We start from the raw sequence: 12,414 nt of genomic DNA on the forward strand, positions 1-12,414 counted from the left end.
TAAGTTAACTCATTTACAGCTACATCAGCTAGCATGGGGGTCACTACATTACAATCGAACCATTTTTGTGACCACAGCAGAGTTGTCTCCCAAAGAATAGGCAGAGCTTTTGTTCCATTGTTGGAAGTCTATGAAATAAGAAATTATGCATTCTTTGGGATAAACATTGGATGTCAGTGTTGCACCACCAAATTACAGCTCCAAATGAAACAGTGAAAAGAGAGTTCAATACTATAGAGTTATAATAGGACTGACTACATTGGCACTATGGTATTTGTTGGTACTATAGCAGGATATGTGCAGGTGTAGGCATCAAATCTCATATATCAGGACACTACAAAAGGTAGAAAAGAGTCTCCATACACACTGATGAAAAAATGAGCAACACTGGCAGCGGCTTGTGGTGGAGAGAGGGAAATCGACTCCCATTGCTTAATAGCACAGTCCACCAGAAAATCTTACATTCATCAATTTATTTTCCTGGTTTTGATTAAGATTTGCTTAAGATTTTGATTGCCTTGAATACTTTCATACTGATACTGAGGTATTCGAGTAAAGTATTTATATTATTCATTAAGATTATCTTAAAAATTCAGCCTCACAGAGTACCAGAGGGAATACATTCTTCCTAACCATAGGTGAAATGCCTGCCAACAGTCAAGATTTGCATCTCCAACTATATGTTATTTTATAATAGATGGAAGAAACAGATTTCATAAAAAATCTGCTCTGAAGCTGGGCAGACTACTGGGGCAGAGTAGAAGTCCTACAGCAGTAAGGTTTTTGATGCAGGAGTTTACTTTTTCAGAGATGTTCATATAGCACCCCCCATTTGCGCTGCTCAGTGCAGAGCCAACTCTAAATCTCACAACTGAGTAATCTGCACCTTCTCTACACATCATTGCTTCATAACTTTCTTATGGCTTCCTCCAGGCCATAGGATATTTAAATTCAGCCTATTGTGACAAGTTATTACAACAGAGAATAGATATGTTTTCAGTCAGATTGCCATATTTTATAAACCATTGAATTTCAATAAATAACTCCTCCAGTGGAGCCAGATGAGTTCAGTGCAGATTACATTTAGTGGGGAGGGTGTTTTTGCCTGGGTGTTACTTTGCCACCTATCACTTTACTTCAATGCACTCACCTTTCCTATCTCCCTTTGTTTTTCAGACTGTAACATAGACTTCCATAGGAAAGTGTCATGGATGGGCAGAAGGGCTCTTTCAAATACACAAGTATCAGTCCAAGTACATGATGAAATTATTTCCAGTGAACATTTTGCTGATGTGAACTCATTGCAACTTCCATTGCTTTACAGCAGATTAATATTGTGATCCATACTGATTTAAAGTTAGAATTAATGAGCATTTACTATTCATCATTCAATGAACGACCATTTAGCCATTGAATGAATGGCATATTCAATTTTTTGTCAAGGTCAAAAGTACCTAACCAAATTTTAAATTTATTTTCTTTTCTATACATTCAATTCTATAAATTTAAGTGATCCAAAATAATTAAAAATAAACAATATACACTAGTGATTTTGTAAGTAGTTTTCCTCTCATTTCCTGTTTATGCAAAGCACTTTTGAGTCTATTAGCTGTTAGCTGCTCATAGTCCCTTTTGCACAGGGTTTTGTGAGCCTAGAATGAATAGCATTTCTTTGTTCAACAGAGTTTGTCCTATAGGGGATCATGTGTCAACAGACTAATACTACTACATTAAATAATGAAAATTGTAGCACACATATTAGGGGGTTAGAGAATGCCTTATTGCCATTTGTGACTTATTCACTAAAAGTTATAACTGTACTACTTCCATGAGAAAAACCAGTCACATAATGCAAGTAAAGGGGATCACAGCTTGGCTGTGGATCACCAAAGCATTTGTCCAGACTGTAAAACTCTAGTTTACATTGAAATAATCTCACAATTAAAGTCATTGAGGACAGGTCAAGTTATTGCAGCGGCGTGATGAAGACACATATAATAATGTAGCCATTGTCTGTTGAAGCCAATAGAATAACCTGTAACAGTAAGAATTACATCTGGGAGACAATATTTTCTGCTTTGGTTATTGATATGAAGTATATACCCCATATCTTGTGTATATATAGCTCCATAACGGAAGCCCTTAAGCTGAAATATAGCATTATGTCAATAGTACAACAAGCAAAACTTGACCTATCACCTCATGAATTGAACGCAAGCCAGTGTGTGGTTTGGTGGTTGCTTTTTTCTAAGGAGTCACACCTATTAATGTCATTATTAAGTTCAGAGGCCTACTGCTGCAATATATGTTATTTAAAAAAAAAAAATTTAAAAGAAGGGTGGAGGGCTGAAAGGAAAGAATGGGGAGCTGCGAATGTGACAGTATTCTTGACAGTGATTTGCTTTGTTTTTTCTCTAGTGAATGAGCTGGAGAAAAAATAAAAGTCACACCAATACCCTAGTTTTGCAATAAAACAATAGTACAGAAACAGATCTAATGCTTGCCATCAGCAGAACACAGAGCAAAGAAGATACAGACCTTCTCCTAGTATACAAAAGAAAGTGAGGATGCAGTTGCTCTCAGCTCACCTTGCATTCTAGAATAGAGACTAGAGCCTAAAGACTAGAACAGAGACTGATGTCTTTTGAATGCCTACCCCAAGGCACTACAGTTCTCCATCCACTGGACATGGACCCCATCCTCAACAGGGTCTCAATATCATCAAGTTTCGATCAGCATTAAAGATGTCTCTTTTTGATGTAATTGGATTCAGATCTATGTAAAGATTATTACAATTTTTCTCTGTTGCCTTATTTCTGTTTTGACAGCAATGAAAATGAAAATGTGTTTATTTTGTTGCTGGGCTCCTGTTTAATGATAGTTCAAGGCAGCTGGCAAAATCCTCTTCAGGATACAGAGGAGAAATCAAGGTAAATTCTTTAGATTAAACTTCTAGAAACACTTGGCCTGAACATTGTTTTCTTACAGTTTGAAGCAAAAAAAAATTTGAATTGGTAAAAGTTTTTAATATTGCAAAGGATGGCACAGAAGGTTTTGGTCTTACAAAGAATAGCTGCCTTAGTTAGCCAGGAAGACCTTGTCATTGTGCAGTATCCAATCTGCTATGTTGATTCATTTTACTAGCCAGCTAGTGATCAGTACGCCACTTACTTTTACTTTGTGAGAGCATAAAATAGTATTTTTAAAAGTCAATGCACCTGTAGAATGTACCTATAACATTGCCAATTAACAAGTTCTAAACTTTTCACAGATCATTCAAAGCTTCCCAGTCTGAACCATTAGATGAATCTAGACAGCTGAATGAAGTGAAACGTCACTCACAAGGCACATTCACCAGTGATTACAGCAAGTACTTGGACACTAGACGAGCTCAGGACTTCGTGCAATGGTTAATGAGCACTAAAAGAAATGGGTAAGCATTTTGGGCACATTGCTATAGATCTCTATATACAGAAACAGACAAAAATCTAGCCGAGTTCAGCTTCTTGATTTCAGCTTCCCATCACAGACCACATGTAATCCTCAAATAAGTAAAGTACTTAAAGAAAATTTATATATAATGTTAATATGTTATTAGAAATGGGAGATATATACAAAATCAGTCAAAAGACTTTGGATAAATCAAGTGTAGTATCAGTATATGACCTGATATGCCACCTAAAAAGACTGTCTCAGCCTCTTTGGAACTGATTGTTTCACCAAATGAATTAAGTTCAATAGGAATAAGGTATGTAAATATAATGTAAAGGTCTGGACCCAATGGACCTTAATAAAACTTTCCTATCTATCGATACTCTAATCCTGAAGCTCGTTTATGAAAAGGGAGGTAAGGTTTAAGTTTTGTTGACCACTGGATACTTTACTGGTATCACAAGTATACTGTTGAGGCATGAGTTGGCATGTTTTTTGAAAATATACTTTGATTAAACACAAGCTACTAAGCTGAGAGCAAGAATAATGTAAAAGCCTGTTAAGTCTATGCCCTGTGTTCTAGAGAAGATCTGTCCACAGAATCCAAAAATCTATTATATTAATGCTTTTAAATCCCTGTGGAAGTCTTTAAAGTATAAAGTAATGACTTCTAGATATTGTATTAATTTAAATTCATAAGCCTGAAATTATTTATAATATTTATCTATCAGTCATGGTTGTTTATCATAATATTTAAACAATAACCAATAAAATCTTACCAGCTTATGCATGCTCTGCAATGTACTAGTAATGATCTAATGATTGTGGAATTCCACTACAGCCAACAAGGACAGGAGGACAAAGAAAATGACAAATTCGCGGACCAGCTCTCAAGGTATTCTAGTTGCCACAACTTGTTACTCAAAAACAGTCTGAGCTCATTTTCTGTTAAACAAGAAAGGAAACAACTAGTATTCTTTACAGTGTTACAACAATCCAAGAAATACCTATCAAAAGAAATTATCTCGCACCTGCTTTTTCCAAGGAAAGATAAAATGTCTCGATGTTATTTATTCCTGTACTTGTGTTCCATAGCTATGTGCAATGGCTTCAAGGAATACAACAGGATGAGAATAGATTTCAGGAAAGGACATTCCAAGTAATAAATGAGAGTAGAGAATAAGATAAAAAGGAAAACTTGATATAGAAAAAGGCTGAAGCAAAAAAAATCCATTACGTTGAGGAAAAGAAAACCAGTGAGAAGACTAATGAAAGGAAAATGGGCAGGCACCAATATGCAGAGAGCTGATAAAACATGATACAATGCTCAGCCCTAAGCACTCAGTCCCACGTTACGTAAACCGCTCAGTACAGGGAAGGAGAACACAAGACCTACTGGAGGCCAGAATTTTGTTTCTTCACAATGTGTTTGCGAGAGGGTTGTGGGGTTGGAAATTTGAAACAAGTAAAACAAAAACCCAGTAAATGCTTTTGCAAAACAGATTGAAATACCTATATTCATTCTTCATTTTGTCAGAAATTCCAAAGAGGATAGCCCAGATCACAAAGATCCTTCCATTCAAAACACTGTCAATATCAGTAACGGATCTGTAATAATGTTTCAGCTTCAATGGAACAGCATATCTCAACAAAATTAATGTTTCATTAAAAATGTTCCAAACCACTCTAGTTAGCATGCTGATGAAAAGTGCAGATGGTACTAAATTAGGAGGAATGGTGAAATCCCAAGAAGATAAAAAATAATAGAAAGAGCTAAAGGCCCTGATAATTGGGCAGAAATTAGCAAATTCTGAAATAGAAATTCTAGGGAACTTATTTGTGGAAAACATTCCATAATATGTCAACTTCTCAATGCATCTTGCCTTCCTAAGGCCCAGTGCGACATAGTTTTGTGCTATATCAGAGAAAGAAGCACAATGAGGTGTAGGGAGGGAGAAGGCAATTTTCTCTGTTTTAGAGAAGTCTTTCTCTATTAAGCTGGAGGTGATCAGGCTTGAAATTGTTCCAAGATTATCACTTGGTCAGAAAGACGATTAAAAGGGTGTTCACAAAACAATTCAAAATGTAAATTCAAAAGGAATCAAGTCTGAACAGTTTGGCTAAGAAATAATGAAGATGAAGGTAGGAGGGGTGGCTTAATGGAAATTTTATGTTAACACAAAAGGTAACAGAAAGTATGTCTGTAAATACAATACAGTTTGTTGATCAGAGCTAATTAATCTAGCAGACCATTCCAATGCAGCTATATTTGCTTTCAGCACCTGATTTGATTTGTTCAGAACTTAGTTCAGGCATCTCTGCACATAAACTGCATTGCATAGCACAGACAATGCCTTCAGAACTGAAAGATATCAAGAAAAAAAAATATCAGGAGTAATTTGAGAAGGAAAAAACCCTCTCCCTAATAAGAAATGCTAGTCTGGTGGGTGGGAAATAGAAATCAATAAAGGTTAAAAAAAAATTAAGTAAGTCCTTATGCAGTCTGCTCCTAGAGTATTGCTCTTCTTTCAGCAATGCCATCTCCAAGCGTCATGCTGAATTCGAGAGACATGCTGAAGGCACCTACACCAGTGATATCACCTCTTATTTGGAAGGTCAAGCTGCCAAAGAGTTCATTGCTTGGTTAGTGAATGGACGAGGAAGAAGAGAGTAAGAATCCATCCATTCCTATTATTAGATTTTGCCTTCCTTTTGGGGTTAGAAATCAAGTCTGATGAAACCTTGATGTGTTTTTGATCATTCTTGCTATACTTCATGTTTTTCTTTTGTAATGGAAGTATTCTGTGGGTGTTAGAGTACCACTTTAAATTATTAAATTCAAATACAGATTAAAATAAACCTCTTCACTACGCTGTTACACTCTAAAAGGTCAAGTTATATTTAAGGTCAACATATCTAAAACTAAGCCAGACCTTCCTCTAACTACCACCTTTCCACCTTCACATAACATTGCTTACAGTCTCCTTAACTATCATCGAGATGATTCAAGTCAGTGTCATCTTAAATTACTTTCTCTTTTTTTTCCCCTTTCACAGTCAATCTTTTCCTTTGCAGTATTTCCAAGATTAAATTTTTACCAATGTCATCAGCTGTACTCCATGTGCTGGTGATCATTCCCAGCAGTAACTGATGACTTCTTTTCCTCTTCCAATGCTCCACAAAGTCTCCCCAAGTTGCTGCTGCCAAAATAACTATAATTTCCTACAACTATGACTTATTTCCCTCTTTAAGACACCTCTACTTCTTTTGCTATGGTTCCTGGATGCAGTGCTCCACAGTTTTGACCTACCTATGTCTCTGATTTCTTTCATTAATATCTTGTTCTCCACATACTCATTGCAGATTTCTCAAGCCTATTCACTTCATCTACTCACTCATGACTTTACATCCTTTTTCATGATCGTCTTACACTTAGAATGGCCTTACCTTCAGTCTCCTGCAGGCACCTTCTATCTCATCATATTTCCATCTCTGCATGGTTAGAAGCTACACCATGTACACGCCACTTCCCACCTTTTAACTGTTCTGTACTTATTTGTGCCTTTAGACTGTAAGCTCTTTTGGGGCAGGGATTTCAGTCATCCTCTGATTATATATTCTACCAACTGTAAAGTACTATGTAAGTCTCTTGCACTATATAAAAATAATAAATAACAATAACAATAAAATATAATCTGTAAGACAAGATTGTGTGTTGTAGTCAAGGAAGACTAAATAGCTAAAAGTAAATTTTGTAAATAATGGCAATTTCCTGAAAAAACAGAGTTAAATAAATGAGGTCAGCTATACAGAGAATGGAAAGGCTTTGCCATTTTATAGTGATGTTCAGATTTGCAGTTGTTTTTCTGTCATGCTTCATTTTCATGAGCAGAGATAGGGTATTTCAGTATCTAAGAGAGAGATTACAACCTAGCTGTGATGAACTGAGCTTAGAAACCTAGATGGACGATTAAATGTAGACTACCCTTCTGCTTCCCAATATTTACTATTATTTGTGGTCAAACTTGTAGATAGCCTTCCCTGAAATTAACCAGTCTGCCTGTCATTGGTCCCAGAGCACAGTGTGCTTCAGTATCAGCCCACCTTAACTGAATTTATTAAAATCTTCCTATATTTGATGGGATGAAACAAGAGGCGAAAGTTTTCTAGACCAGGCCCTTGGCATAATGGTATTCCAATGGTCAAAAAAAGGATAGAGCAAGAGTCAGGATCTGATTCCAAACATAAAATGGTACTGTACAGCAAACAAGCACATAGGTTTTATACAGGTGTTGTAACTGAGTTATTTTAACCCCCCAAAAAAGTTGCTGCTCTTAATAGCTAAATACTTATGCAATCTAATTGTAAGTATACAACATACATTTTTAAAATAGAAAAAATGTATGCAAATTTGACTATAATGTTTTAGTAGTAGTACTTCTTAAATAACGATTCTTGGTAAATCTACTGTGAGTTTTATTGATGCCTAGTCTACTCGGCACAGACATTGCAGACTGAGGTATGTTTTTGCACGTATGGCTTTTCCAAAAAATGCTAGAGAGTAATTTAGACTCACCTGAAGGAACACTCCTCATCTGGCAAAGGCAGACTTCCATGCTTTATTCTGTTGTTAAAATAATGCCTCAAAAGATGTTCTGATATACATCGTGCTGTACTGAGCTATAACATCAGGCTCAACCCTTAACTCCTTAAAAATCACAGGAAATGTGTAGTGTATTAGAACCCTGTAATGAGGCCCTTTTAAATTTGTTTATTTTCATCTGCAAATTGTTTGATAATTTCTTCCCTTTGAAGTTTCCCAGAAAAAGCTCTCGTGGCCGAAGAAATGGGCCGAAGACATGCAGATGGCACTTTCACGAGTGATATCAACAAAGTCCTTGATGACATGGCTGCCAAAGAGTTCCTAAAATGGCTGATTAACACAAAAGTTACCCAAAGGTGCCTGAATTTTGATTGTGTTATTCTTGATATACTGGGGTTTTAAATGTATTTGTCACACATAGGGAAAACACTGCTAATTTTTCTCTTAACTATTGATATATCTGTAACTGTGTTACAAACCTTGTTACAGATCAGTGGCTGAACAAGGATAAGACACTAAACAGAACACATACAAATATAACTTGTATTTTGCAACAGTGGTGAACCTATTTAATTGCTTCTTATTTAGCTTTAGGGGAGTTTTGACACTGAATGTTACCAGAAGTGAGATCATATTAAATTATTGAAAAATAAAACTCTCCTTTGCATGGGCCATTATAAAATCAGAAATATTTTATTGGTAGAATTACACCAAATGATTATTCTTTAAATACCATGATATAAAACACTGCCTTAAATTGTGGATTGTCACTATGGGAATAGGGTACTGTAATCTGATGTTCCTGATAGCTAACTATTAAGAACCCTGCTTTAGTTTGCCTGTATATAGAGAAATTGTTGGAAAAGCAACATTTTCTATCTGAGCTCTGTGAACAGGTTAGTATTTAAGGATTATTTGTTAACATTAACAAAGCATTTCAAAAATAATAAAATGACAGCTCAAGGCTCATGTGAGTGGCCAGATTTTTTTAAATGTTGGATGTTGCACTCTGAAAAATTAATTACTTTTAGTCTTTTGACTACTGAAGCACCCAAAATTACTAGTTGATCTTGGAACATCTGAAACAACCAATATTGTCTCAAAAAATGTAGAAGCTATAGTTAAAATGCAGTTTTTATTAACATTTTAATATTTTTGTGTTTGTTTGTAGTTTAGCATTGAAACAAATAATTTAGGAAAAAAATCTACTAGAAACTATTAAAAAGCTTTTCCTTTAGGAATAATTGCTTTCAGTCTGTTATTAAGAGTGAGGCATTGAGGAGTCTGTGGAACTAGCATCTGCTAACTCTCTTAAACAACAAAAAATACGTTCCACACATATTTCATAAATCTGGGAGATTTATATGTCCTAATTGTCGCTGCTTTTTTTTCCAGGGACGTTTTGGGAGAATACCAGTAAAAATGCAGAATAAAAATGGGATAAATGAAGATCTTCATTGCACCAATTGCCAGTTATTAAGAGATTCTGAAATCTGTATTCTGTCATTTACCATTGGGTGTAACAAAGCTATGTCACCCTTGCATGCCAGGAAATAATTGTACTATAGTTTAGTGTTGCCAAAGGTTTATATATGGAAAACCTATTCTCTAAGGATGGTTATCTTAACAGCTTTAAGACTATGAAAGCTCCATATCTTCATATATTTTCATTATTAGGACTGAAGTAACTCCAATTTATATTTAATGATAAAACTATTTTTCTAAAAAGTTGACTTCTACACACAAAGGATTCAATCACCAATTATATGTGTTATTTGTAAGGGGCTGGCAGTTACAAATGCCTGAGAAGTGAATATCCCTCTTAAAACTTTGTTATAAAAAGGCTAAGCTTTAAGGATATTAGAATGATAGCCTTAAATAAATTTTTTCAAGCTTCTTTCTGTTGACTTTTCATGTGTATATCCCTTGTGCTTCTTTGTACTCCATTTCATTTTATTCTAATATTTTAGCGTCACTGAGATCTTGGAAGTGGTGTGTTTGGAATGATAAAACAAACTCAACATTTCGTTTTGTCACATTTTCTCCATAATGATTATCAGAAAAGAGCTGTGTGAACTTTGAATTCTCTTTAGTTGAAAAAGAAATCATGTAACGTGAAACCAGAGGGGGAAACAAGACTGAACAGACAAGTGTTCTTCATTAGCATAAATTCTTGTTTCTCAGCAAAAGCAGGATGACAGTTTTGAAAAAATATTAAGTGCAATATACTTTATTAGTAGTGGAAAATGCCACATAATTTTCTTCAAATTTTATAAGATCACCAAGTAAAGCCAACTCAAATGGCCCTGGGGTGCACTCTAATCCACGTTGCATTCTTTTCTTTCATCTTCCTCTCAGAACTGCTTTGTCCATTATCTCTTGCATTTAGCAACATTGTACAGTAATTTACCAGCACAGCTGCCATTTCAGTCACCTGTGCCTTCTCCATTATGGTGACAGAACATTTTGCTTGCAGATCTCAGTGTTTCTAGCAATCCAAACTATTATTACTCTCAGCTGGCCAGGGCATGTTTTTGTAGGTATGGTAGTAGCTGCAACTCTCAAAACAGCCACAGGTGCTGTTATGCACCACTTACTTCTGATGACTCCCCAAACCACCTTTTCTCCCCTTGCTATAATACCAATATTCCAGGTATCTATATGCAAATGTCCTAAAGGGCAGGAGGTTTAAGAGAAAGCCAATGGGCTTAGCAAGTATTTAGTAGAAGTTGATGTGAAGCAGGAGCATTGTTGAATCATAACGGGCACCTATAACTTTTGCTAAGAATAACTAGTATTGTTTGTGTCTCATTTGTTTTTTAAAGGCATCTGAATCTTTCACTAACGGTCTAGAATTTCTGGAAAAATAAGATTAGATTGTTCTCCAAAGTGCTACAGGAACAATATTCTGTAATTTCAGATCAGGGACTACTCATACCCAACTTGGCATCTAGAAAAACAGGAAAATGTTCTAACATCCCAGCTTTAAACATTAAAACTCAATAGAACCTTGCACTAAAAAAAAAACATCATAGCATTCAAACTACTACTGGAGATTAAAAAGAGCGGGGGGAAGAATGTATACATATTTGTTGCTTATTTAATCCCATTTGTACACAGTGGTTTGTTTCCAAGTGCTTCTGGAACTGAAAAAGATTCAGTTACACACAGTTGGATCCATATGGTCCAGGCTGAAACAGTACAAACAATTAACTCTATTCCACAAGTTGAGCAGTTGTCTTTAAAATGTTTTATTCCACTATGTCCAGGATATTTAGTGCTCTGAAGGACAGGATTCCTGAGTTACAAATCCATTTTCCTGTGGTGACTGTCACCAGTGTATTTGAGCACCTCCTGATGATGGCTTTGTCAGCTATGAAAATACTGTTTCCCTACATTTTTACAAATTATATGCTTTTAGAACAGAGTAGTATAAATTATTTTCTCAAAGTTATGCAGCTTGTCTGGAACACAGCAAAATACTTAACCTCTAATTTTCTAAGTCCTAATCTAGACCATGAATCAAAAGACACCCTTTCTTCAGAAGTGAGATGAAGTTGAGCATGTTTCAGGAGTTCCAAACACATGTTTTTAGCTCAACAGGACTAGGACTTACATATCCTGAAATCACAGAGCAAGTCCATATGGGATCAAAAATGAGGTATGCGCTGGGTATTTCTTATACATGCTACATGAAATTCAGTGAATGGTACAAACAGGGAGAAATAAGTAGCAGTCACTTCTTTAAAAAGTGTCTTTTCTAGACAACAGGTACCCATGTTTGCAGGCTGAGAGAGAGCAGAATAGCTACAGCATTCAAGCCTAGAGAGAATTACTATTTACGTTTTAATCTTAATTTTGTAGTCTAGTAAGGGAGAGAGTTAATTCTAAACCTTACTTACTGTGAGTGTTACATTGGTAGAGAAAATTAGGAACAGAGCCGCCTGAAGATTCCTTTTAAATAATAGACAGTTTTCACAGTCTTCAGGCAATGGAGCAACAGCTGTCAGTTATAGTGTTGATTGCATTGCCTGTGGTGCTGCTGCTTGTATGAGGGGGCTTCCATTTGCTCTCGGCAAATAAAGGAAGGCAAGTGGGACTGCTTAACGGAATTATGCTCAGGAGCATGTTTCAGCATTACCTACAGAATTACACCCTCATCCACTCTCAGAAACATTAATCTTCCTTCCAGTCAAGGACCCAAACCGTGTACATCTTACTGAACTCACATGCCTTAGTGTGTATGAGGGGTCTTGACTGGCATGCTATAAAAGATGGCGCTGTTGCGATGCCCCTCTGCACCTGATGTGAGTTTTAAGTCTACAAAAGAGTTAGGGTATGGGTCGCATCTTATTTGAAATACATTGTAAATGTACCAT

The 12,414-nt window shown here is 35.9% G+C and overlaps 1 protein-coding gene across 1 annotated transcript; it reads left to right on the top strand.

Moving 5' to 3' along the window:
* Positions 1 to 2,852: 2,852 nt before the first annotated feature.
* GCG (glucagon) lies at positions 2,853 to 9,455 on the top strand (the record flags this gene model as incomplete). The annotated part of the gene is given in 7 exon segments (XM_068408127.1): positions 2,853 to 2,870; positions 2,872 to 2,930; positions 3,272 to 3,433; positions 4,274 to 4,327; positions 5,965 to 6,102; positions 8,248 to 8,391; positions 9,431 to 9,455. Coding segments are annotated over 7 exon segments (600 nt in total), but the record flags the coding sequence as incomplete, so codon positions are not given.
* Positions 9,456 to 12,414: the final 2,959 nt, after the last annotated feature.

This window comes from Nyctibius grandis, chromosome 9 (assembly GCF_013368605.1).
Source record: "Nyctibius grandis isolate bNycGra1 chromosome 9, bNycGra1.pri, whole genome shotgun sequence".
Taxonomy (NCBI): Eukaryota; Metazoa; Chordata; class Aves; order Nyctibiiformes; family Nyctibiidae; genus Nyctibius; species Nyctibius grandis.